This window comes from Jatropha curcas, chromosome 9 (assembly GCF_041381405.1).
Source record: "Jatropha curcas cultivar XTBG-Jc1 chromosome 9, XTBG_Jcur_1.0, whole genome shotgun sequence".
Taxonomy (NCBI): Eukaryota; Viridiplantae; Streptophyta; class Magnoliopsida; order Malpighiales; family Euphorbiaceae; genus Jatropha; species Jatropha curcas.
Window position 1 is genome coordinate 3,426,359 of NC_143159.1, and position 26,896 is coordinate 3,453,254.

At 33.0% G+C, this 26,896-nt stretch overlaps 3 protein-coding genes across 3 annotated transcripts; 1 reads left to right on the forward strand and 2 right to left on the reverse strand.

The window, feature by feature from the left end:
* Positions 1 to 4,912: 4,912 nt before the first annotated feature.
* LOC105630863 (QWRF motif-containing protein 2) lies at positions 4,913 to 11,742 on the forward strand. The gene is made up of 6 exons (XM_012212849.4): positions 4,913 to 6,683; positions 9,726 to 9,845; positions 10,047 to 10,163; positions 10,251 to 10,340; positions 10,854 to 10,961; positions 11,106 to 11,742. Exons 1-6 carry the CDS (start codon positions 5,280 to 5,282, stop codon positions 11,178 to 11,180), a joined length of 1,914 nt encoding a protein of 637 aa, XP_012068239.1. The 5' UTR covers positions 4,913 to 5,279; the 3' UTR covers positions 11,181 to 11,742.
* A 2,563-nt stretch (positions 11,743 to 14,305) lies between these two features.
* On the reverse strand, positions 14,306 to 15,365 carry LOC105630862 (LOB domain-containing protein 37). The gene is made up of 2 exons (XM_012212848.4): positions 15,036 to 15,365; positions 14,306 to 14,958 (listed from the first exon to the last, which is right to left on the reverse strand). Exons 1-2 carry the CDS (start codon positions 15,217 to 15,219, stop codon positions 14,510 to 14,512), a joined length of 633 nt encoding a protein of 210 aa, XP_012068238.1. The 5' UTR covers positions 15,220 to 15,365; the 3' UTR covers positions 14,306 to 14,509.
* A 6,849-nt stretch (positions 15,366 to 22,214) lies between these two features.
* On the reverse strand, positions 22,215 to 23,283 carry STZ (salt tolerance zinc finger). The gene has a single exon (XM_012212847.4). The coding sequence runs from the start codon at positions 23,164 to 23,166 to the stop codon at positions 22,414 to 22,416; it is 753 nt and encodes a 250-aa protein (XP_012068237.1). The 5' UTR covers positions 23,167 to 23,283; the 3' UTR covers positions 22,215 to 22,413.
* Between the last annotated feature and the right edge of the window lie 3,613 nt (positions 23,284 to 26,896).

Here is a 26,896-nt window from a genome sequence, read left to right on the forward strand (position 1 = left end):
AGTGCTTCATTAAGATTTCCTTTATGTTGGCAATAAAACAGTGCTTAAAAACAAAGTCAAGTAGCTAGCCAGAGCATAACAGATGGAAGGAGTTTTTTCTTTTTAGCCATCCATTTGGCCAAGTAATTATGCACTTCTCATAAATATTTGTAAAAATGATTGCTTGATATATAAGTATATAGTGCTCATAATGCATCATCATTTCTCATAAATAGTGTCATTATAGTATTATCTGTCTTCCATTTGATCTATAAGACTACTCTTTCTATATTTCTTAGCTAATTAAATGAAATTTTAGATACAAACAATACGGAAAAAAATTTTCTCCCAGTGACGATTCTAAATTTAAACTCTCATAACGGATTCAACTTATTTCTGTCCATCCAATCGCCTGTTTTTATTTAATTTAGAAATTTAAAAATGAAAAAGAGAAATGATTCCAATAATACAAAAATTCCTATTATAAGGGGAATCCCTTTAGAATAGAGTGTTAAAGAAGGAAAGGATTAGGATTTGTAAAGTGGTCCTTGATTTGCTTTGTGCATTGATTTTGCAGTGCATGTGTTGATGTCGAAATCAATGTCATTCTGATGTTTAGACCGATAAACCTTCCAATTTTAGAGATTTTTATTTTCATAGACATGGCAGATGGCATTAGGATATATAGGACCAGTGGCCTTTGAATGATAGAGAAGATTGTCTATATAAAGTTTAGCAATTTTGACACTCAATTTCCCCTGAATTAGAATCTTCCTTCTTGTATTAATTGTAATTTCAAATTAGAAATAAGAAATTCTAATTATATTAACGAGCCAAAATAATACTATGGACTATACGATATAAGTAATTTTCTACTCTTGTAATTTAAAGGACTTAAACTCGAAACTTCAAACTCTTCGTATAAGTGAGAAGACCAATGATACCATATTTGATTGGTTCATTCTTGATATTTTTTATATATATCAAAATTCAAAATTAATGAACAACATACCTGTAATATATATATAATTTTCTAATTATGGTGACCTACATATTATAGATAGATCATTAGCTAATTAATAGCTCACTAACCTAATTTTTCAAAATAATTAATTAATTTCCTACCTTGCTTCTTACTCTTAGGTGATGTTTGGTTGGAGGTAAGTAGACTAGGAAAGTGCATAAAATACTTGCGTTTGGTTTGCATTATCAATGCTAATTTCTGGAAAGTAGATTATTCGACTTTCCTTGTACAAGGGAAGTAAGTTCTTTAGGTACGGATAGAGAAGTTACACCTCTCTAGTTAAATGCAGCGAATTTATTAATTTATAATATTTTCTAAATTCACTCAAATTTATATTATGGATATCATTATAATTTGTAGTTTGATAGCAATTGACTTCCCAATAAATTGATTTGCATACCAAACACATACAAATTATACTTCTTGAGAAATAATTTCCTTGAAAGTGTATTTTTTGAGAATTATACTTTCCAGGAAGTCATCCACGTTGAACCAAACGGGGCCTTAATATATATATATATAATTGATTAGGGTAGTGATTTTCACATAATTAGAGGGTGGTTATGACTTAATGAGAACTAATTTTAGCTCAAGGACGTTAGGGTTGGTGGGCAATCAAAAGTTCCAGCGATATTAATTAATTAAAAGCTCCTCCACTTTCAACAAGGTATATAATGAAGGAAAAGATTATTGTTGATTTACCGTTGATTTTGATCTTATTTAGGATATATAATGGGTTTGGGATATTCTAATATTGTTTCATTAGTTAAAGCAAATAATTAAAGTTAGGTTAATTAAATGTAATTTTGTTGTTCAACGTAGAAAGAGTTGGGTTGGTTGGTTTTGATATCCCAGGAATTAATTACTTGATGTCAACTTAAGGAGTTAGAGTTTAAAAAACTCAAAGAAAAGTGCTTGTCCTTTTCAAAATCTGAAGATTAATTAAGGGTTCGTTAAGCTTTGATCATTGCTGACGCAAGTGATTTGCTTAGTTTAATCATGATGTTTATTTAGTTAGCTATCATAATTCTTCTCTCTTTTTCGAGTCTCATATGTAAAATTAGTTAGTTGTTCTCATGAGTATCAACCATTTTAGCATTGTTTCATAAAAAAACTAAAAAATAAATATTATATTATGAATCCACTTTTCATAAAACTGTTTTGATAACCGTTAACTATTTTAATGGCATTGCATAAAAAGCTAAAAACTAAACGTTATATACATTAATTTAATGCTATCTTAACATTTAAAACAGTAGCATTATATGAACAATATAAAAAAATAATATTAAAACACTAAAAACTACTTAAAAAGTTATTGCTGGACACAATTTTCCTATATTGGTCCAATGATGTAAAGAAAAAAAAAAATCTCCAAATCAAAGGCTTAATGAGAAGCAAAACATCTAATCCATTTATATTGATGAAAATTACTAGAATTTATATTCAATAAATCCCTTTTAACAGTAAATTATAAATCGTAGTTATAAATTTTAATTTTAATTTATTTTATGTAGTCTAAAAATAGTAATTCCACGAATCCAACCATTGTTGTTTCCTTTTTTTTTTTTTTTTAAATTTTTGATATGGCTCTTGTCTTGTACATATAAAATTTTGTGTAGATAATATCAAAATATAATGATGAATTATTCATTAAATAACGTCTTGTAGCTAACAAAGAAACAAACTTGTAAAAAAGTCCTTTTTTTTTGTATGCCGTATGCACGTCTCGTCAGTCAAACTAGGTTGTCTAGCAGCCAATGCTTACCTTCAACAATACTTTCCATTTTCACCTCAAGCAAGTATATTGGTTTAGTAAACTTTAATCAAAACTGTCTTTTTGCAGTTCAATTTGATTTCTCATTTTCTAAGTCAAAACCAATTTTGTTTTAAACTCACGAACAAAAATATTTTCAAAGAATATCTAAATTTTCTTTTTTCATTTTGTTATAATTTTTTAAATAAATTGTAAGACTTTTAATTAAATTGGTTTAATCTTTTTCAATAATTTCGTCTATCATTGGCTAAATTAGAAAAAAAAATCGAACTTTGACGCTTTTGACAAATTTTAGTTAATAATTTTAATTTTATCATTTTTTTTTTTGTCAATTACGGTATCTACCTAAGACTGAAGTTTATTACTTATTTGGTCGTTAGTTTGCTCCATAACATGTCATCTCATATTCATATAGTTGTTTTTTAGTCATTCATTCTTGTTTTTAAAAATTTCTAAGTTGGAAAATTACATGTTTAGACAATTTCATATTCTTCCCATTATAAGCTTCAAATAATTTGATATCATTTCTCGACTAACAAACTTTTTATGGGTCCTCTGCGAGTAATTTGTACTATTAGCAATTCGGAAGTTCAATAAGTAAATTCTTTACTCTTGGAGTTCTATCACTCAACTGTATCTAATCAGATTTTGAACACAGACCAAAGTTAATAATAAAAAATATATATAAAGAGTATTGATTAATAAAATAAAAATAAATACAGGATGGATTTTGATTCCATCATTTTTTTAATAATCAAAACTTATGGATGGGGATTCTAAAAGTGATGTTCATTCTAAATTCAATTCCAAACTTATTTGATTTTTAACATTTACTTTCATTCTCATCCCACCTCCAAGGCGAGGCATAAAATTCTTTATTTTTGTTAATCTACATAATTTATCATTCTGCTAATTTGAATTTTAGTCAAAGCCAAATTGAAACAAATAAAAGATCAAAGGTTTGTTGTTAGCTATTACTATTGAATTTGTTTATAAGAAAACCTTAATCTATTAGTATTTTTCTCAAAAGAACACTAAATATATATATACAAATGCATATAAGATAAAAACCAGACACACAAGTTAAGATTATTAAAAATGTTTCTATGGATGTTAATACAAGAACAAGTTTCAACTTCAATGATATTTAAAAAAATAAAATAAAAGCTAGTAAATACTTTATAATTAAATTAGTAATTTTATATCAGCATAGTAATAATTAAATTTTCTTATTACATTATGTCCTGCAAATATAATCCCTTACCAACCATTACCAGTCTTTTCTATTCCTCGATATGGCTTGAAAGTACTCATCATTTCAAATACCATGTCTTTTTCTGTTCAACCGTTGCATAGCAGTTCAGTCTTGACTATTGCAGTATTTCTCGGTGAAGGCTTTTTCCACAACAACACAGTAATTGTGGTTGCCTCCAAGCATTTTTTTGACAACTACATGCAATACAGTAATTGTGGTTGCCTCTAAGCATTTTTTTGACAACTACATGGAACGCAACTTAATAAATCCCTTAGATTGTAAAGCATAGGATAAAATCTTAAGATAAAATTTTCTGAGATAAAGCTTACTTTTTATATACTAGATTTTTTTTTTAGTCATATGATAAAAAATGAAACAGATGATAATTAATAATTATAATGCATAGAAAAAATGTTGGCAACTAAGTTGTTGGAAAAAAGAAAGTTAATATCAGACTTGCAAAGCGCCACTTTTGGACTAATCAAACGCGCAAAATCAAAACGGCTAATTGCATTTTTTTATTACTCATAAATTCTTTTTCTGAAAAGGAAAAAGAAAAATTTAAATTCAGTGTCGTTTGCGTAACGTCTCTCCGAAGATTCACAGAACTCCAGCTTCCACTCCTTAGTCCCTTTACTACCTTTTGATATAATGAAGACTCTCATAGCGTATGAATCAAACCTGTAACTCGCTTCCACGTGTAGCCACGTCACCACAATTCCCGATTTCCTTTTCTTGCGTTCCCAAAATTGCCCTTATACATAAAACGTCACCCTCCTCAGCACGCGAGTGTCAAGTGCCCTATATAATCCGCGAGTAATATTAAACTCGTCAATACCGTGTTTCTTATTTATAGTACTTAATTTGGAATTTAAAAGGAGGAGAAAAAAAAAAAAAAAAAAAAAAAAAAAAAAACAGAAGAGCCTAGTGCGACAGTTATGCTCCCAAATCTCGCCTAGACAGCTTCCCCCACAGTCACACTCTTCCCTCGTTCGCCGGTAATCGATAACGGTCGCTTCGCCGGTTAATTACTCTATCTTTAAAGTTCAGCGGAAGGCTTCTCATTGTTCTCATAATCCACTGGATCGCTTCTCAGTCTATCTCTGTAACCCCACCTGTTTCTCTTTTCAAAACGTTTGCCGAGGTTTATGGTGATAAACAGGCATAAAGTGAACATAGGGTTTTGGGATAGTGAGGCTTGAAGAATTAAGATGTGAAATAATTTTTGAATTTTGATTTCAATTATGGTAGCTGCGGTTTCTACTACGATAAACCCCAAAACGACATCGACAGTCGCAGCAGCAACTCAAAACCACAACCCAACCAGGCCCCCTTTGTTACCATCAGACCCGGACAATGCTCTCGCTCCTCGCCGCCCCAAATCCCGAGAAGTTACTTCTCGGTATATGTCGTCTTCTTCTTCTTCGTCTTCAACTGCAAAGCGGTCCCCGTCGCCGTTGATTTCGCGGCCAACGGGTATGATGACCCCGATGTCCTCCACTCCTTCCACAATCAAACGAGCACAGTCCGTCGAGCGGAAGCGGCCAACTACACCACGTCCTAATTCCTTTGATTTGAGGATTGGGAATGGTAACGCTGGTGAAGTATCCAATGCGCAGAGGATGTTGATTACTTCTACGAGAAGTCTGTCGGTGTCGTTTCAGGGAGAGTCCTTCTCGCTTCAAGTGAGTAAAGCAAAGCCAGCGCCCTCTCCGATAAGTTCAAGGAAAGGAACGCCAGAGAGGAGAAAGGCTACGCCTACGCCAGCTAGAGTAGCAGATCAGGTGGAGAATTCAAGGCCGGTGGAGCATCAACGATGGCCTGCGAGATTGCGACAGCCGAATTCTCTGACTAGGAGTATGGATTGCACTGATGACAGGAAGAGATTAATTGGATCTGGAGTGAATATGAACGTTGTCAGGGCATTGCAGAGCTCCTTGGTAGATAACAGGTCTTCAATTGAGAGCAGATTGAGCTCTGATTCAAGCAATATTGATTCGGAGACGCCGGTTGAGGTCAATGGATCCAATGGACATTGCGATCCTCCTGCAACTTCTGATACTGAGAGTGTGTCATCCGGTGGTACTTCTGAGGGTACTGGTAATGCTGCTGGACAAGCACAGCGTGGACCACGTGGCATAATGGTGCCGGCGCGATTCTGGCAAGAGACAAATAACAGACTCCGCCGCCAGCCGGAGCCTGGCTCTCCAGTCTCCAAGACGGCTGGATTGAAAGGAACTGCACCGCCTAAACTTACCGCATCCAAGAAGCTTATTGATAATCCAACATCATCTCCAAAAGGAGTTGTGAATAGTAGAGGACAGTTGTCTCCTATTCGTGGGGGAGCATTACGGCCTGCATCTCCTAGTAAGCTTGGTACAATGTCGGCTACACTGTCCCCAATGAGGGGAGTGAGCCCATCAAGGATGAGGAATAACGGGGGAGCTGTGGTTAGTAGCAATTTAAGCAATTTGAATAATACACCTTCAATTTTGAGCTTTGCGGCGGATATTCGAAGAAGTAAGAGTGGGGAGCATAGGATCCTAGAGGTTCATTTGTTGAGGATTTTATATAATCGCTTGTTGCAATGGCGTTTTGTCAATGCCAGAGCTGATACTACCTTGTCAGCCCAGAGGCTTAATGCAGAGGTATGGTTATTGTTTGCTGAAATTGAAATTCACTGTTGTCTGCTAATTTGTTTTTATTTTCTTTTGCAATTCTGTTCTATGGCAACCTATATCAGTTTATGCATACAATTTAAGTTATCCCATACATTCTATGTATTCCTATTGTTATTTGTTTTTATTCCTTCTTTCCACACTGTTCTGTTGGGTGCTTTGATGTTCTTTGGTTGACTTAAATAGCGAGTGGGAATTCTTGGTACTGCAACTTTTTGCAAATGAACTATTTATATTTTTGTATGAAACATGGGAAATATAGTGAAACTATTTGACGTTGATGTTTCATGCTTATTGAGGAAAGATGGATGAGATGACATCGTTGACTTTTTTTAACTTAAAATTTTTTCTTTTTGGTCTAAAATATAGCCGCATAAAACTTATTTCAAATTAGTCTTCAAAAGAAATTTATTTCAAAAGGCAAATATGGTGATGGCATCAATCATAACTGGCAAGTTCATTCAAAATTTCATGTATACCAAAGATAGTGGGGGTTGATCAATATAGCCGTCTTTTATGGAAGTAGCAGTTATAATGCTAAGTGAAATAATTCATTTCATTTGGATGTGAAAAGAAAAAGAAAATTAGAGATAAAAATGTTTGGAAGAGAGTTTTGTTTATATGGTCATGAAATTTCATTCAGCATGGAAGTGAAGGAGTTTAGTTGATGGGGCAATTTAGCTGAAGGCACAAATTCTTTAATGAATACAGGAAGATGATTTTTATAGAGTGTGCTTGTTTTGGTCATATAGTGAAAAGAAGTAGTTACAGCAACATAAAATAAATAGCCTGGTTAATCAAAATGATTTTCTCACTAGTGTTGAGTTGGTTGATTAACAAGAATGAGGAAGTAAGTGGCTTGCTTATAACTGGAAGGAGAGGGACTTTGAAAACAACTCCTTCTTAGATTATATATCTCGTGTTGGGGAAAAATGAGGTGGCTGCTAGTTCTAATTATAGATTTAAATCACATTAGCTGTAAGCTAATTTTGTTTAAAATGCAAAATGCATTAATTTTGTGTTTGGTTTGATGTATTTGAAGTTGTGGATTTGAATAAATTCATTGTTTGGATTGTCAAGTATTTGTGCATTTGGATTTGAATGAAATTCATACTAAGATTTAAAGGCTCAACTATAATAGATTTCAAATTACTTTATCATATGTACTTTGCACTTTAAATTCCTCTCAATTAAATACATGAATTAACATAAATGAATTGATATGAAAGTGTTTTAGGACTACTGATTGTAGAACTGAGGTGTTAATTTAAATTTTCAGATTTGGCCGTATACCGGAAAAGCAAAGGAAAAATTTAACAAAAATAAAATAGTCTCACTAGTAGGATATAGGACTCCCTCCTATCAAGAAAACATCACATTTTCTCAGATTTAATTAAATCACACAACCAAAAGTAAAAACACAATTTTCTAAAATGTTATTGACTGCCTCGTAATGATGTACAAGCATGGTTTTCATATACTCAAAAAGGAATCTTAAATTTGCTTAATTCGATTCCTATTCTATATGAAATTTGGACATGACTCCTACATTTTGACTCCTGTATTGGTTAGAATTGTAACTAAAAAGTCTGAAGGATGCCCTATATGTGACATGCTTCATTGTCTTCATTACTTCCATAATCAATTTCCAAAGAGATTGCCTCAACTTCTTGGACAAATGATAAAGGGGTTTAACGTCTTTTTAATTGAAATCCCAGTCAAAGACAAGTTTGCTGAAAATAAAGCTCATAGGCCATAATTTGCAGATCAAAGAGTGATGAAAGAGATAAAGAGAGGGTATTGCCATTTCAATCCAAAAATGTTAGTTTTTGGTTTTGTGGAAGTCCTATGGAATTTTCACTTATTTTTACATATTTTGAGCAGTTTATATAATTGGATTCATGGAAGCGGAATGAGCATTATTTTTCTTACCCAACATAAAAATGTAGAGTTCTAAATGAATTTCTCAATATGTTTTGGGATCATTTATACTGAACAGGGTGTAGACACACAAAATTAATGCTGAAACCTGAAGATTTATTGATATACCCCAACTCATTTCTAAATCTACCAGAAACTAATTAATTCAATTCCCATGGATTTCTCTAATTATCTGAATCATTGTTGAGTTTAAGAGTTTTGGTTCCTAAATGCACCTCCTATTTGTTTGATTTTGCCTTGTACTTAGTGAAATCAAGCTAAAATTGCATGCAACAATATTTCAGAAACATTTAGATTGGCAACATAGTTAAAATGGTGAATAGAAGAATGGGGAGGGAGGAGAAATGGTTGTTGTTCCTTGGAGGAGGAATCTGCCCTTTTATGAAGGTAACAGTCATGTGACGGCCTTTTTTTTTCTATTTACAATGGCAGAGATTTTGATTTCTTATGGATTCCTGAATCTTTTGCATTATGAGTCTTACTGATGGTATGCAAATTTAGTGTTGGCTGTCTGCATGAAATGTCCATGGAGAAGTAAATGATCTGTGTGATTTGATTTTAGTGATTGAGGGATATAATAGCAGCATATAATACATATGACAGTAAATATGTGATTAAGTTTGGGTTGGTCGATGACATTTATCATTGGAAAGCTGAGCTTCACCTTTCTCTTATCCAGATATGTGCAAATGACTGCACTTTGCACTTTCCTTAAGTGATACGGAATACTATCATGAAATTTCCCTCATTCTGATCATCTTAAAGGTCGTCAACTACCTTGATTAAAGTAAAAGCTGGTTGATATGTTGTTGTGAAGATGTTTGGTTGATTGCAACAGCATCCATTATTTTATGTCTTGCATTTAGCGTGTACAAACTCCAAAGTAATATATCTGGATATAGTAATTCATAAGACTGTCCATTTATGGAAATGAGTAAATAAAGTATGTATTATAGTTGGAATGCTTGCCGCTTGTTTGTTTTTATGTTAATTCTTTTTTAAACAACTGCATTTAGTTTCATATTCAATTTTTAGGATTTTTTTTAATATAAATGTTCTTCTCTGTATCAGAGAAGTCTGTATGATGCACGTATAACAACCTCAAGACTGCGGGAATCTGTCAAAGCAAAAAGAATTGAGTTACAATGTCTGAGGCAGAATCTGAAGCTAATTTCCATTCTCAAAGGACAGGTAAAGACATTTTTGTTTCATTTGTTTTATATGTGCTTTTGGCCTAAATAACATTATTAAAACTGGTTCTTGGGAGTTTCAATTTTTATTTTTGATCTAATGTCTCATTGGATGTATTTGGGGGTGGGGATTTTGTATGTGCTCTTGTTGCTTAAATGCTGCTGTGTTATATCTTAAATTGATTATCCTTGATCACCACAGATGTTATATTTGGAAGAATTTGCTCTTTTGGACCATGATTTTTCCCGCTCTTTATCTGGGGCTATTGAAGCTTTGCGGGCTAGCATACTTCGCCTACCTGTTGTTGGTGGGGCAAGGGTAATTTCCATCTTTCTTGTGCTTGATTTTCAACAGTGACATAACATTGGGCCTAATTTTCTCTTATTTTGTTTATTACTTCTGCAGGCAGATGTCCAAAATGTGAAGGATGCTATCTGTTCAGCTGTTGATGTGATGCAGGCAATGGCATCATCAATATGCTTATTGTTATCAAAGGTGGTACCCTACCCCAGCCATATAAGGGACTACTAATTTCTCATATTCTAATCACAATAACAAGAATGCCAGCCATTTACTGGAACTAATAATTTTTTTTATTTAATATGACCTACATACTTCCCAGTAAGACGATGTCGCGGCAAAATTGAATAAGCTTATTTTACTAGTCAAAATAATAATTTCTTTCTATAGTGAAGCTTTCTTTATTGTGCTCATTTTAACGAGTGTTGTCCAAGTTAAAGGGCCAAAGTTCTGTGACTTATTTAGATGAGGGTGGACTAAAGGCATTAATCGGGAAGCAGAATGCTTTTCTTTCCGTGAGGATGTGCTCAGTTCATGAGTGATTTTGAATTTTTCTCCTGTTGTACTCATTTTTTTTCCCTTTTTTTCTTTCTCATATTGTGGTTTTGCGGCTGTCAATTAATAGTAATTATCATGCATCAACCCCTGCTCTACTGAGTAGTACTTTTTCTATATATTTGTATGTGTCTAAAGGAATCTTATTGATAGGTTGGGGAAGTAAACTCTCTGGTGGCTGAACTCGCTAATGTGGCTACGAAGGAGCGTGCTTTGCTTGATCAGTGCAGAGACCTCTTGTCAATCACTGCTGCTATGGAGGTAATATTGTGTTAGGTTTTACTTTCTGGAATAATCGCAAAGCAGATAGGAAGTAGAACTCATTTTAGTCATTATTCATGCTCAGAGGAGCTGTTTCACGATCCAGTATCTGGTTGTAAAATTCAAAATGTCTTTTTTGTCCAGGTGAAGGAATCTAGCCTCAGAACACATTTTATACAACTAAAACGTTTACCTTCCAGCCTAACAACAAAAGTGTAAAGCTTACATCACTTGACTGCCACCCTAAATGCTAACATGAAACCAGACCTTTTTTCCTCGGATTCAAGGAGCCAGACACAACAATAAGAGAACTATATCAAATAGTTTTGATTGCTTGTAAAAGCAGAAGATTGCTCTTTTGGCTTGTTGGGTAAGAAAAAGATGGCTTTATTATATATTATTATGCATAGATGGGATGAAGAGTTGTCACTCTCAATATTCAGATTAGATTGTACAGAAATGCTTTCTCTGTAGGGCAGAGGAAAATATATGTAAATATGTTGTAATGATGTTTCCAATTTTTTTTTTTTTTTTCATTCAATAGTGTTCTTGATCAAGTTCTCGTTTGCTGACGTTTTGTTTGTGCGTTTATTTACTACTCGTGCATTAGGTGTCTTAGTCCAGTGAATTAATTTGCGACACGATTTCTATATGTATAAATAAAATCAATGTATTCTGTCACCATCTGCAACTTGTTTACCCCATTAAATAATGGGGAAAGGTTGAAACGAATATATCTTGAATTGGTGAATGGTTAAAATTTAGTATTCCTCTTTATCCACGCCATGTGTTAAATGAAGGATGTCTATGTATTGATCTTGGATTTGGTGGAGATAGCATTAGGCAATTTATTTTTATTAGTAAGAATGGAAAATTCTTATCATCTGTTTAATCTTTGTTTGGCCTTTATTTAGCTGACTTATTCCTGATGATTTTACTTCTTTTTTTTTTTTTTTTTCCTTTGTGTTCATGCAATTACATCTTTGTTTTGCTGTTGTCTACTCACTAATGGAGTAATGGCGTAATAAAAGGTTAAAAGTCCCTCCACCTTATTGGATCTGTGGTTCTGCAACTTTTACTCTATACCCACTTCCTGCATCTTTTTCGCTTATTAACTGTTTTCATTTTTGTTTTGTTTCATAGCCTCTCTCTCTCCTTTTAAGCTTAGAAATTTAAAGTATCACTTAGTTCCCTTTTTAGTTTAATCTTTATGAAATAAACATTACTAAAGTAACAGAGACAGACCAACAGGCCACAGCTGCTATCTAGCAAATAGCAATCTACCTTCCTATATACAAACTCAATAGCCCTTTGGCCTCCCTCTTTTTAAGGAGACATGACTAAGGACGCACGCCCAATCAGTTCAAGGAACGTATTATCTACCTGACTCTTAATTGGAGACACAGCTGCTCTCTATTCTCTCTTCAACTATGTGTTAATTATTAAAACCAAAATTTTCTTAAGCTTGATTATGATCAACACCCATAAAACATTTATTAAAACAAATTTATTATCTTATTATTATAAATTTGAATTAGACAATTCAGTTGGAGATGGTAAAACGAAATGTTAAACAAGGGAATTTGTCTTTCTTGCAATCCTAAACTCTAAAAGGATCATTCTTTTCCATCTCAAATCATTTGATCCTTTTTCTTTCAACAATCAAATACTAATGTCACTGTGTGTAGGTACCATACATTTGGTTTACAACTTTTGCATCTTTTGCATCGCCCACTAGTTTTGAACAGGTACGAGTGGTGATCCAACGAAGATGATGTGGGATCCACAGCATATGCCACCAGACGCGGCGACTCGAATGGATTGGAATAATTAAGACTTCCTTTCAATTTCATTAATTATGTCCTTTTCAGTTTTCACATACATTTAACTTTTTCTTATTTTTTCTGAAAGACAATTGTTTTTCTTAGGTGTTGATGTCGTGGAACCCACTTCCAACGGAGGAGGACTCGACTATAGAAGGAGGCTGACGTGCACCGCACCATAAACAAATTTTCTTTTTCTTCTCTAATTCTAATATTGGGTCCCACATTCTTTCAATATTTCAATTCCATGCCAAGTACGCAAATTTGACATGCTTGGTTAGCATAAGATGAAACCATAGGTCAAAAATTCATCCGACTTCTTCATGTGATGGTCATTCTCTTTAGTGTTCCATTTGGCGTCTAGCTAAACTTTGCTACTTGTCAAAATTTAATAAATAGTTGATAAGTATTTAGATTTACTTTTGACAACAGATTGGAGATTATAATATTGATTTAAGGTAGATCACTGTTTGTCACACATCATTTAACCAAGGAGTAAGGATATATTTGGTACTGTAGTGACAAACTGCTTTAGAGATGCCATAGCATTTGAGGTTATGCTAGCCTTATTGTCAATTTGCTCAAATATTTAAATTTGTCTCTCTTCTCCTTTTAAAAGTTTAGATCACATTAAATAAAATAAAAGGTTCGTCTCAATTAGAATTTAAAAAAAAAAAGAAAAAAAAAACTAGTGGCACAAAGTATGAAACAATAAACTATATTATCTAATTTCTTCTTATTATTTCTATTTTGATTCTATACTTTGCTTATTATCTTAGAATTGTAAATTGAATACTTTGGTTCAAGAAATTTCAACACAAGCAAACATCATCTTAATTTCAAAGAGCTTGGAGTCTTGGAAGAATGTAGAGTTTGGCATGTTTGGTTGTGGAAATAACTTATTTTTAAGAAATAATTTTAAAAAAAAAAATCAAGTAACTCATACTTTAATATTGTTTGATTGTAATATTTTCTCTTTTTTCTTTGGAAAACACCCGATATCCAACAAAGTCAACTAATTCGGATTCAGATTGTGCATAGTATAATATTTTCTTTTTGATAAAAAAATACTTTTCATAAATTATTTTTCTGAACACTTTAAATATTAGAAAGTTTTAAAAATATATTGTAATGTCGTTAGTCTTAACATACAAATATTATAAACTACCTTATCTTAAAGCTTATATTTTTGGCATGAGAAATAGTGCATAAACATTGCAAGTATTGAACAAAGGTAACCATTTTATTTGCTTCCACCATATTGATCCAAACAAACCAAAAATATGAAAACAACTATACTAACATTTGTAAGTTGCAACTTTCGAAAATCTCGAAGCACATGCAGTTTCTGTCTTATATAGGTGTAGGAAAAATAAGAAGCCAACTACGTGTCAAACCATACATCTCTCAATTTAAGAGCTACATGGGCTTGTGTTTGCCTTTCGCAGCTTATTGCCTCTGCTCTTACATGTACGGACAGGACAAACCCGTCGCTAGTTGACAATTCCATTGCCATCACCGTTATGATTATCAAAGAAATTTTAAATAAATAAAAATAATAAACACAAATTTTTCACCGGAAAAGTAGCTCCATCGCTTCCAAAACCTCGCCGGGCTAAAATTCCGGCTTCATATTTATATTGGAAAAACAAAAAGGTTACACCGCTAAGGTGAGCACTCATAGTACAAAATACTTCGTCCGTCTCTTTCATTTTTAATTTCCATTTAAACGAATAGATTCAATAGTTTCTTCCTATCCCCGCCACTGCTTTCGAAAGTTGTCGTCTCCGATGATTCTTCTGTGTACGACGACATCGTATCCTTGCCTCTCTTCTTTCTCCCAGCTTTGCCCGACGCGACCAGCTTTGGCGTGAGAGAGAGATTAAGATCGGACGCTTGATTTCCACTTGCAACATTGACGTGCGGCTTTGATTGAGTCCACACGTCTCGTAACCTACATGCCTCAGCAGAGAAACTATCGGATGATTCGTTGTAATTCGGCGCCAACACACCGGCGAGGATTCCTGGTAATGGCCGCAGAATTCCCCCGGAAAGAACTGTCTCCACCGCCGCTTGGCACACGTGCCAGTTACCACTCCACAACAGTCCCACCGCTCCGTTTATGGGATTCACCGTTCGTCCGCACGCCTCAAACAAAAGTGATTGAAACAAAGCTAAAATAAAAACCATTTCATTAAGACCTTTAAACTCATATTCACAAGTATCAGTGCATAGACAGACTTCTCTATACCTGGCCGTTGAGATTCAGGTACGGCGGAGATGAGAGACATGAGATCGCTGCGGCCGAAGAATTTGGCGAGAAACAAAGTGGCGTTGCCTTGGGCTTCAGGGGTAGTTATCCAGTGCAAGCACGACCTGAGAATACAAGTCTCGCTGCATCCCTTTCGAAGAACTCGGCAACCGTTGCAGCTCATCTCCACCGTTGACCACCGAGAAAAAAAAAACCGCGATTTTGGTATTTGGCTGTTATATACTGGCGGGGATTTCTTGAAGAGTAAGGAAATGGAGTGAGAGATTGAGAGAGAGAAAAACTAAAGGCACAAGAGTGAGCTTGGAGGAGTGGTAATAATGATGGCATAAGAGAAGGAAAAGGAGGGTGTAGTTTATGGGTTAGTTAAAGTAACTGGGGTTAAGTTGAGATTTCGGCATTGAACGGTGGGATTTTAATTTTGGAATACGGTGGGGTCAGGATATTTGTGTTTGTCGAGGCGAATATCTTCCAAACTCTGGGCACGAGCGGCTCCGTGTTTTCGCGTCGCTTGTTCTGCAAGGTATGCACCGTTGGATTTTATTTATAATTTCATTTGGACCGTTGGATTTCCTTCCCCTTCAATTTCTTTTTTGTACTTTTTCTTGAAGTTCGGGTACGAAACTCTAGCCACCCCATATAAGTGGACAGTGACAAAGAACTAGTTATTGTTTGTGATCTTTTATTTTTAAGGAATAAATGCTATTTAATCCCTCCCATTTAACTTTTCTCCCTTTCTTTTTTTTTTTTTTCTAAATATATTGATTCGTTTACTCTATTTAATTATTTAACTATAATTCATATTTAATAACATTAATATTTATTAGCTTGTGTTATCAAAAATAAATTTTTAAAAAATCAATGTTTTTGAAAAAAAAAAGCTAAATAATAAATAAGTTCAGAGAGCTCATGTACTAAATATTATTGGCATCATTTTTTTTAATTAGGTTCCCAACAATTATAATAAAAACTTACAGAAAAATATGAACAGTTCTATGAAACAAAAATGAGATTAAATTTTGCCAGTAATTTCTATTAATTTTGCTTTAAACTGATTTTTTTTTTCCAATAGCAAATTGTATATAAGAAAAAAAAAAGTTTAATTAGTGCATAAGTTTATCTTTGTTGATTTGAATTAAACATTAATAAAATTTATATGATTCCATGACAAAATTAAAACTCTCAATTCTGAAAGAAGTCAAAAATAATTTTCTTAATCAATCTCAAATTTTATTTTCTCTTTCGTTTAATTCTAAAAAAAAAAAAAGTTTTATGCAAATACTCCAATTAAAATTCTTATTCGAAAAATGACTGATTACCTATAAGATTATTTTTTACCAATGTATAATCGTATTAAAAAATGAAATATTATTAGAAAAAAGTAATACAAAATGGCAATGATAAGATAAGCTAAATACTCAGAACAATAACCTATTAGAGGAATCTTTAAAATGCTATGCGCAAGAAATCCGATCTAACTTTTTTTCCTGATGCTTTGTTCACGTGCAAATCCAATATCATAATTTTAAAAAGCTTGCCATGAAATGAATTCTATACCATTTACATTATTGATAAAATGCATCTAATGTTGAGATTTTCTTTCCTCTTTTTTTTTTTAGAAAACATCTAATATATAATTTTAAATTCAGTTTTTATATCAATGCATTATTTAATATAATGTATGGAATATATAATAAAAATGGAGTATTCGAGTAATTTTATTAGTTGGTCATATCATATAGACCTAAATCGGACATACAAATATAAAATAATAAAAAGTAAATTGGTTGAATTCTTTGGAATCAAAAAAGAAAAAATAACCTAAACTTATTATAAAATTTTGAAAACCTTTTCATTTTTATCCATATAACAGTATCTATTACCTTGAAACCAAAATATGATCATAGTGGAGTAAAAACAATGCTAAGACATTCGATTGTTAACAACAAAAAAAAAAGGTAATAATAATATTTACAATTGAAAATTGTACAAATTTCTTGAAATATAAAATAGTTATTAGAATCAAATTTCATTTCTCCTCCTATTGTATTCTAGAGATAAAAAATAAAGTTGAAGCTCCTTCCTTCTCCCCTAAAAGAGGAAAAAGCTAAATGGCACAACAGAAACCATCCAAGGGAAAAGACAAGAACATCCTAATAAAGGGCTTTTTGATGGATTTGAGACTTTATTAGTGGTGTGCTGAACTTTCTCTCCTCCTATTTCCCACTAGCAACTAAGCAAGCACCTAATGTTTGTCCTATTATTATCAATCCATCCATGGTAACTGTTAGGCCATGTTATAGGATTGGACCCATCAATCTCTCACTTGGTGGATCATGGGCCCAAATGCAAATGGCAACCACTAAAATCAAAAAAATACATTTTACAAAATCTCTTGTTGAAATTATTAATTAAAAGTAATTAAATTTTGTTTTTAAGGTAATTTTCATATATACTACTGAATATACAAAATAACTAAATAACACTTTAAGACTGTTTTTTCACAACAACATTTAAAAAGATGTTACACAAGTGGAGAACAAGATGTCCATTGGTTGGGTCACTCCAAGCTTTTTCTTGGGCCTTTAAGGCGAAAATCATAAGCCCATTATGTTCTTTCACTTCTCGATTAAACTTGAGCAAATTAAAGCTTTGTTTTAGCTTTGTTAATTAATTAATACAATCCAAACGTAAATTTCTCAGTTTTATTACAACTTAGCTATTATCATTTTCCATTTTTTAGTCTTTTGGCTCATTCCATCAAAATTTGCGTTTGACCCTTTCTCATTTGTGCTGGAACAAACTTGGGTTAATAATCTATATTAAGAAAATATATACTTTTTTTTTTTTTTTTTTACTAAAAGCAAATTCCATTTGGCAACCTTCCCAACCTCAAACTCAAACCTAAATTTCTACATCTCAAAAAGAGATCAACTCAGGAAAAAAGAAAGAAAGAAATTGCCATTTGAAGCTTTACGTGTGGCCTTAACAACGTTTAGCAGCCACCTGTTATCCACTAGATCTAACTGTATCAGATGTGTGTAGATATGTAACCAGATCATCATTGATAGGATCATCATTGGTCTTCTTCCAGAAACGTTAATAAAATATATAAAAGACCAATTTGATACATTTGGTGGTACTTCCACTTGAAGAACCTAAAATACATCAAGAAAACAACGCAAGTGGTTGGAGTAATTGGAGAGGAACACTGAGCTGGTGATGGGACCGCGCGCACTCTACCTCGAATTAGTATGATATTGTCCACTTTGTGTCAAGTCCTCACGGATTTGTTTTTGGACACCTCCCAAAAGGCCTCATACTAATGGGTTGGATTTGAACCATTATATTTTTGGTTTCCTCTTCTCATATTTTTTCGATGTGGGACTTGGGAGGATATCCCAACAGTTGGCTTCATTTATAAATTTGATTTTCAATTTTGATCGATTTTACTTATAGTCCTTCAATTTTACTGTTATTATTATCCTACAAAATTTAAAAAGCCACAAAAAAATATCGGTTAAAGTTTAGAGTTAAATTTATGTATAAGAGCTTTTATAATCGGTAAGTAAAGACCAGTACATCTCATGATATGATCAGCAAATTGTAACTAATAAGACCATAGATTCATGACTTTCCCCCCTTGGAAAAGTTTAATCAAAAAATCGATGATTTGACTTCAAATTTTGTCACGGGCAAAAATTAGATTGGGGTTTCTGTGCCTACCAAACTTGAACGCCGTCTTATAAAATTCATATACCGTACGACCAGTTGATGCAAGGAACTTGGCAAGGAGAAGCTTCCAAGAGTAGATGGATAGAAGGGTAGATATTTCATTAATTAACTGTTGGAATTAGGTGATCGCTCCATGCTTACTGTTTTAGGTCTTCATGTTTGCCAAATGCGTTAAAAATATTGCAAAATTCATTTCATTTTTATGAATTTTAAGAAGAGAAACCATGGTGTGAAATCAACTTATAAAAATTGTCCAATTCTTGGCAGGTCAATCCCCATCTAGAAGTTATCTACTAATTCTATTATATGAATATAAATTGATAAATTGTAAGATTTCATTTCTATGAATCGGGATGGAATTAGAAGTTGGAATTTAAGGATAAAACATAGCTTTTTAAATTTTAGAGAAAAAAAATGAATAATTTTTTAAATTTAAACAATAATTTTCATTGTTAAAAAATTTTAAAAAATTGACACCTACTAGCTAGGATATAGAACTTGTTAGATAATTATTTAAAAAAAAAAAAAGAGCAAGGAGTCATTTTTCACTAATTTTCAATAAAAAAAACTAAATATGTATGATAATTGGTTTATTAATCATAATTAAATTATTAAAAATAAATCACAAAATGAGATATTTTCTCATATATAATTTTTTATAGATTTAATATCAAGATAATTCAGTCCAAATAGCATTTTCTATCCTTATCTATTTATAAGAAAAATAATATATTGTTTTTCTTTATATATAGTCATCAATGTCGTTTCATTATTTAAGTCATTGTCATTGTCATTGCTACTACTCAGAGGATTATTAATTGAGAACTAATAATTTAGCTAAATATAATTATCTGGAACTGAACAAACATTTCCCATGTTAGTATTTAGACAAGTTGGCAGGTTTCTTACGTCACAGATAATTGCTCGACTATTAACCCATCGCCGTCTCTTATCATTTTAATTCCCCGATTACGTTGGCAGTTGCCACATTCTGCCATTGATTATTCCCTCGCTAATGCAAGTCATGCATTTCCCTTATTGCCCACCCTTTTTATCATATGCTAATTAAGTGTGTTACAATTATTCTTTTAGGATTTTGCAAAAAATATAAAAAGTAACGAATTTTAAATTTTAATCATTTCCATCGTAAAAATTATTTTTAATTTAGTAAATATTATATTTAAAATAAAAAATTACAAGTATTATATGATTTATAATATTATTCGGATACGTTGGCTTTCGTATCAAATTTTGCCGTCCAACTAATGATTCAGGGGCTGCTACCAAGTGTGTTGTTCATCAGGAAAGATTTTCCAAATGGGCCACTCTTGACTCACCAGGTGGAAGGGAAAAACAATGTGGCCACCTACTGCAAGCTTTTGTCCATGGCGAGACAGATCCAGTTAGTTGGTTAACACGAGCTATTTTTTCCTGCATAAAAATTAACCTAAAAGTAACCGTCTTTTAAGTTAGTTGGTAGGCCCAACAAACTTAGACTAGACAATCCCTCCCTTCTCCAGTCCACCCCAGTATTTTTAACTTTTCTTTCCAACTGCATAATTTATAAGCAATAAAATTAAAAGTAAAATCCCAATTATTTAAAATTAAATAATATTTTTAATTGGTTTTTCACGGTCTGAAACCAGCTATTTGGTTTGAGCCGATTTTGATTCCGCTGATGATGAACTTTGTTTTTATTCCGGCTCCAACTGATTTGGGTTATTTCCGTCGGTTCAAGTTCCAAATTTTGGAACCCCGTCTTCACTTGCAGTTTTCAAATAACTTTCAGATACTTTACTGCTGAATTGCTGGACGAATATGGAGTTTCCTTGTTACTGACCCACACGCAAATGCCACTATCACCCTTATCGGAACTTGCAGGATTAATTCTTTTTTTTTTTTTTCAAAAATTTATTGGGCTTTTGGATATTAGGCTCCACTCCAGAAGTAACCTTGACTAACAGATGGGTGAATCCGTTGGTTATGCCGAAAATTATTCACACGCTTCTTGTAGAAATTAGGAACTCTCTGCAATTGGCATCTGGCGATTCAACTCTTTCTTTTTTGTCTTGTCGTTTTTACACTCTATAAATCTAAACTTTACCTAAAAGGAAAGGAAAGGAAAGGAAAGGAAAGAGCTTCGCTTCTTTCATTCTGCCCTGCTTTCTTTTTTGTTTTGGTCTGCTATACACAGCCATTTGCATTGGCTGCAGTTTACCTCATTACATGAGTATGACCACATCATAATTAATGCAATACTACCAAACAGATCTACAAGTCTTGCCATCTCATTTTTATGCCATTTTTTGAATTTTTTTTTTTATAATTTTTTTCCTTTTAGTCCCCTTAACAAAAATTGTCATTTAAAAAAAAAAAAAATTGATGTATTCATTTTACCAATTTCGGAGTCGGAATTCAAATTTTTGTTCGATATAATTTTCTAGATGTTTATAAAAATAGTAGCATTCAATAAATGTGGAATAACTAGGACAAAATATCAGGATTATGAACATTCTCGTTGAATTCATTTGAGCACATTTTTCAAGTGGCAGTAACCTCCGACCATTAAAATATTTTTTATTCAAGCGATTTTTATGAATGTGTAAAACGGTGTGGCTTTGTATGTGGTCTTCGTGACTAGATACACAGTTACGAATATGTTTGGTATTAATTACGGACAATTAGGGAAATACTAAACAAATCCTCCGTTTAAGTTAATAAATAAAATAATTAGGACGTAAAGAAAGAAACAATATATTGCTGATATATATAAAATACTCGGACTTTTCATCTGGTCCCAAAACTTAAATAAATAAATAAATAAATAAATAAGAGGAAGAGTAGTTGCCTTGCTTAAGCAAGACCACCTGTCATCCTAATCACTTCCATTAGGAAACAGTATGGCAATGCCCACCCAGATCTTTCTCCCTTCTTATCCACACGCACCAACGCGTTCTTTCCTTCTCTCGTTCTCATCTTCATTGCATCGCTCATCACACGCATCACCACCTCACCTCCATTTATAATTTCTTTTCCAGTAATATTAATATTAGGAAAATAATATCTAAATTTAACTTGATTTTATTTCTTTTTTCTTTTTTTTAACGTACCAGTGAACCTCATGTACTGTACGCAACCAGGGCATGCACCGTACAGTTGAAGCCGTCACTCTCTTTCCCTCCTTTATGTATATGAATAGTCTTTTTTTCGCGGAGTCACGACTAATGCGCTAAGTGGCCTCAACTGAAACCTAACAAACTCTGCCACCGCTGTTCTGCCCCGCCGTTCACGCGGTTGTGCTCTGCAAGTCACCCAGGATGCGTAGGTTAAGTGCGCACGGCAACTGTCCAGGCGCATTTTAGACCGAGTCAGAATTTACAAACCTCACACTTAATTAATAATTTAATTAACAGCGGTACACAAGAATTAAAAAAAAGAATCCATTGAATTGAATATTTCAAGTCTGACAACTGAAACAGAGAGTTCAACTGCTATTTACAGAAAAAAATTTAAATAAGAAGAAGAAAAGGAGGAACATGTTTCATTAATCTCGCCTAACTAATTAAATCCATTTTCCTAATTAGGAATTGACTGCAAAAGTCCTATAATTTTTCCTACTGATCTTTTAGACTTCGATTTTGGGCGCTACCAAAAGACGGGGCTTTTTCACCGGCAGTGGGCTCATAACTTCATCGTCACCGGAGATAAAGAAATCCGCTGCAAATTCCGGCAAGGCTGGGAGGTTAAGGTCAAATTCACGTTGGCTCTGGCTTAGACTGTGAGTGTTAGTTGAGCCAACGCCTTCAGAGACTGAAGTTACTCCACTCTTTTCAGCCGCTGCTGAACCGCCTTCGTAGTGACACCTCTTGTGGCCACCGAGAGCCTGTCCTGTCGGAAAGCACTTGTGGCAGAGAGAGCACTCGTGAGTCTTACCGCTTCCGTTAGATACAGTAGCTGTGGCGGAACTGGTCGCGGTAGTTGAAGTTGATTGGTCTTCGTTTCCTGCGAGTTTCCTGTGACTTGCCTTGTGACCGCCTAACGCTTGGTAAGAAGAAAAGGCCTTGTTACAGACGGAACACTTATAGCTAGGCTTCTCCTCTGAGTTGTTCAACGCAGCTGGAATCTGTCGAGATGGAGTAGGGGAGCGGTGGCGGTGTGAGGCGGTGGAGGTCGAGGTAGAAGTTGAGGCAGTGGTACCACGAGCAAGCATAACAAGGCAAAGAGCTAGATACTCTTCCTCAGTGGGTTGGTGGTGAGAACGCTTAGATCGCTTGCGCTTGGTCCATGGCTCAGCCAAGTAGCTATGAAGACCACTGGAATCCTCAAATTGGAAGGATGGAGTTGCTGTAGTTGGAGAGTTGAGAGCATCCAGTGCCATATCTGAATCTTAAAAAAGTAGTTTCTCCTTTGATCTGAACTGAAGTTCTGAACTCGAAACAAAGATGAGAGAGAAGCGAAGGAGTGCGTTTGAGTTTTTGAGTAAGATTGGAAGGGCAAGGTGGGTTTATAAAGGAAGGGAGTGAAGTCTAGAGCAGGAAGTTGCGGGACAAGTGGTGGGAAAGTAAAGAGGAGGTGTGAAGAGTAATTTAATTAATTAATTAATTAAAGAGTAGAATCTTATAAAATACGAAGGCAGTAGTGGAGCACGTTTAAATGCTTGGTAGCCAATTTTGAGTTTTCTTGGTAGCCAAGAGTTGAGTGACTGACCCTAAGTCGGTCAAAGAAAGAGAATAGTATAAGTACAGATAGGACTGATACTTTGCTTAATTTATTTATTTATTTATTTTTCTACGTGGGTCCCAATTTGTAAAGGAGGAGGAAGAGTGAGTGAAGTGAACTAGTTGAGGTGGACGACTATTTCCAGGTTCCAAGTCAAATACAGAAACCCCTTCTTCCCTTCCCTTTCTTTTCAAAATTAACGCGGTTATATTATAATTTGATAATAGAAATTAGAGAGGACTCGGTGGCTCCACCTTTCTACAAGTAGCAGCCGGCAGCCAAACAGAGTTTCCCTTTTCAACTTGTAGCCGACGGTTCATGCATTTACGCACACGCGGCGTGCTTTTAGCGTCAAACAAAACAAGACAGGGAATTGAAATGTGAATTGTAAATTTGTTAGGAGCCAAATCACATGGAAGCTTTTTGTTGGTGTGGTGGAGAACCTACTATCTAACCAAAGTGGAAGAATGGCATTAACTTTCATTTAGGGGTACCGCACACGTGTGCATGTGGGTGAGTTTGTTCAACTGTGTGCCATATAAATTAGATGGGATTCTTGCTTTCACTTAAGAAGTTGCGACTTGTATATTAAATTTTGAATCGATAGATTATTATTGTAATTTTGTTTATTTCTTGTAAAGTTAAATTTGGACACGACTTAGATAAAGCAACCCAAACAGTACAATTATTAGGATAGAAAGAGAAAATTATTATTACTTGCTAAAGCATATTTTGATGCTATCCTATCATAAAATAAATTATTAAAAAAATTTAAATAATTCATAAAATTTTCTAATTGGATAAGAACAATCTTTTATGCGATTGTCATATCAATATTTTTATCACGATCCTATGGATCATTTTCATTTCCTTTATGAAAAATACATGTGCAATTTTTACTTTTCGATAATTTAATTTCCGATAATTAGATTTTTTTTTATATAATTTATATACATAATTTCATGTTTACACTGAAAATTGTATTTGTGTAAAACCTTAACTGATTGATCTTTTTAAGTTAAGTCGGTGACTTAAAAATTTTACACTATGCAAAAATTTGAAAAATTAGGAAAGCAAATTAAAAAATATATATATTTCATAGAAAATTAAAAAAAAAAAAAAAAAATTGGATTTAAGTAGGACCATGGCTCCCACCCTCCCTTTGTCGTCTTTTCTTCTTGCTCCTAGCATACTCTAAATTTTAAACCCTTAGAACTGTAGATAAATTTTGCCTATGAATACAATTCATATACGCTGATATTATGCAGTTGGACAATTAGGTATTATACAAACGTAATGTATTTGTCTTTTTTTTATTAAATTTTATTTATTTATTCTCTTTTTTACTTCTATTTACACATTCAAAGCACTGAAATATAAAATCACCATTGAAATTAGGTTGTTTACTTTCTGGAAATGAAATAGTAGTAAGTAGCAAAGCTTCCAATAGGCTAAGGTTGCTTAATCAAGAAAGACGGTTGCTACATATGGACTTTCCTTTCTGTTTCATAACTTGCACTATTTGATCTGTGATCGCAAAAATTCGAACTGAGGTTTATTCACAGCTAGTCAAGAAAAAGCATTCTAGATAAATCCAGATAATTACATGTGTCAGCGACTCTTATCTTTTTAGAATATATAGGTCACTTTGACATAGATAACAGCAGTCCAACTATAAGCAATAATTATTTAGTCACGAAATTAGATTAGAAGGCAAATTTATTTAATTGAGGTTGGCAAAATATCAAAATCAACTAATCTTATTTGACTTGAAAGTTTGCGGTTCTCATATTCTTTATTATATGAATTTAAACTGTTAATTGTATTTATTTCGTCGTTTAATAACTAAAATACAATGATTTCAATTTGCAACTGGAAATGATTCTTATCTAAATGGTTAAAATTAATGTCCTGAAATTTAACGTTTGAGGTTTGATTTTGATGTTGGCCATAAATTGTTTTTTAAAGGAAATTTTGTAAAGCTAGATAAGCATGTAGAATAAGGATCCGATTGTTTAAATAGGGTTTGAGAATTAGAATATGCTACCTCAGCCTTATTAAGTGATAAGTATGGGTCATTGCTTACATAATCAAGTCATTTTTAAGTTGCAGGTGCAAGGCCCCCGGCCCCTGGTACCGAGAAAACTGAGTGCCAAATAGTGACCCGAAACGACTTGCATTTTTTTTTTTTTTTCCTTTTACAAGTGGTCCTCATTTAACCGATAAGGTTATAACATAGCCAAACTTTTATCTGTAATTTTTAAATACTTTACCTAGCTAGCAGCAGTTTTTGAAAATGAAAACATGCGTTTTTTGTTTTATTTTTAATAATAATAATAATAATAATAATATGGATAACTCCAATGGTAGAGCACGAGAATCAGCTTTCAATAATCATGTAATAAAATATTATATTAGTTTGGAGTTGCTTATTAGATCACCTCATCAATGTAATTATTTATTTCTTTCATTGTCGAAGAGAATGCTTTTTTTTTTTTCTATGTACGAAAATTAAAAAAGAAAAAAAAAAGAGAGAGAGAGAGAATTAGCCCATTTCATATTTTCTCGTTTTGATGGATCCTACTTGTGTTGGTCCTATCTAGGCTGGGTTATTAGCCCAATTATGTAAATGGGAAAAAATGTAAATCCATAGAGCCCAAACAAAAATGGAAATAAGCCCAAACAATTGAAGATGGGGTGTTTGACATTGAATTGAAATTATTGGATTTAAATTTTCATAATTGGATTTAAAATAATAAATATAGTCATAAGTATAGAAAGTAATGTTTTCATTATTTGTATAACACTAAATATAGTAATAATATCATTAATACAAATCAATGATGATGATGGATTATCAAATCTTTCCAATATGATAATAAAATATAAATGGAAAACAACATTCTAATTTTATGCGTAAATAATATAATTGAATACGTATATGAATTCACAAGGTAAACAGTTGAGTGAAAACTATAAATTTCACTTAAATTCACAGATGAATTGAAGATTTTATAAGATAAAATATAACATAATATCCTAAAAAATATTTATAATTTTTTTTTTGCCGCTCAAATTTTTTTTTAGAAAAATCATTCATCCTCCGACTATTTTTTTCTATTTCCTCATCAGAACTAATGCTTATATATTCTATTTCAAAATTTAATATTTGTTGAATGGATTATTTTGTGAACAAGTCTCGTATATGTCAAATATAAAAAAAAAAAAAATTCAATGTAGTTATTTTTTTTTTGTTATTATTTTTTTTATAATTGTTTCACAATTGAATTAATTATGTTAATGTCACGCTTGATTAGAAGTTGAAACTACTGAATTAAAATTAATGAAGACGCATTCAATTATTATTGAAAGAAAAAAAAAAAGTGTCA

Coding starts and splice junctions, on each gene's coding strand:
- LOC105630863 (XM_012212849.4), top strand. CDS start 5,280: ATGGTAGCTGCGGTTTCTACTACGATAAACCCCAAAACGACATCGACA. Junction 9,846..10,046: donor TTTCCATTCTCAAAGGACAG/GTAAAGACATTT, acceptor TGATCACCACAG/ATGTTATATTTGGAAGAATT. Junction 10,962..11,105: donor CAATCACTGCTGCTATGGAG/GTAATATTGTGT, acceptor TTTTTTGTCCAG/GTGAAGGAATCTAGCCTCAG.
- LOC105630862 (XM_012212848.4), bottom strand. CDS start 15,219: ATGAGCTGCAACGGTTGCCGAGTTCTTCGAAAGGGATGCAGCGAGACT. Junction 14,959..15,035: donor ACCTGAATCTCAACGGCCAG/GTATAGAGAAGT, acceptor TTTTTATTTTAG/CTTTGTTTCAATCACTTTTG.
- STZ (XM_012212847.4), bottom strand. CDS start 23,166: ATGGCACTGGATGCTCTCAACTCTCCAACTACAGCAACTCCATCCTTC.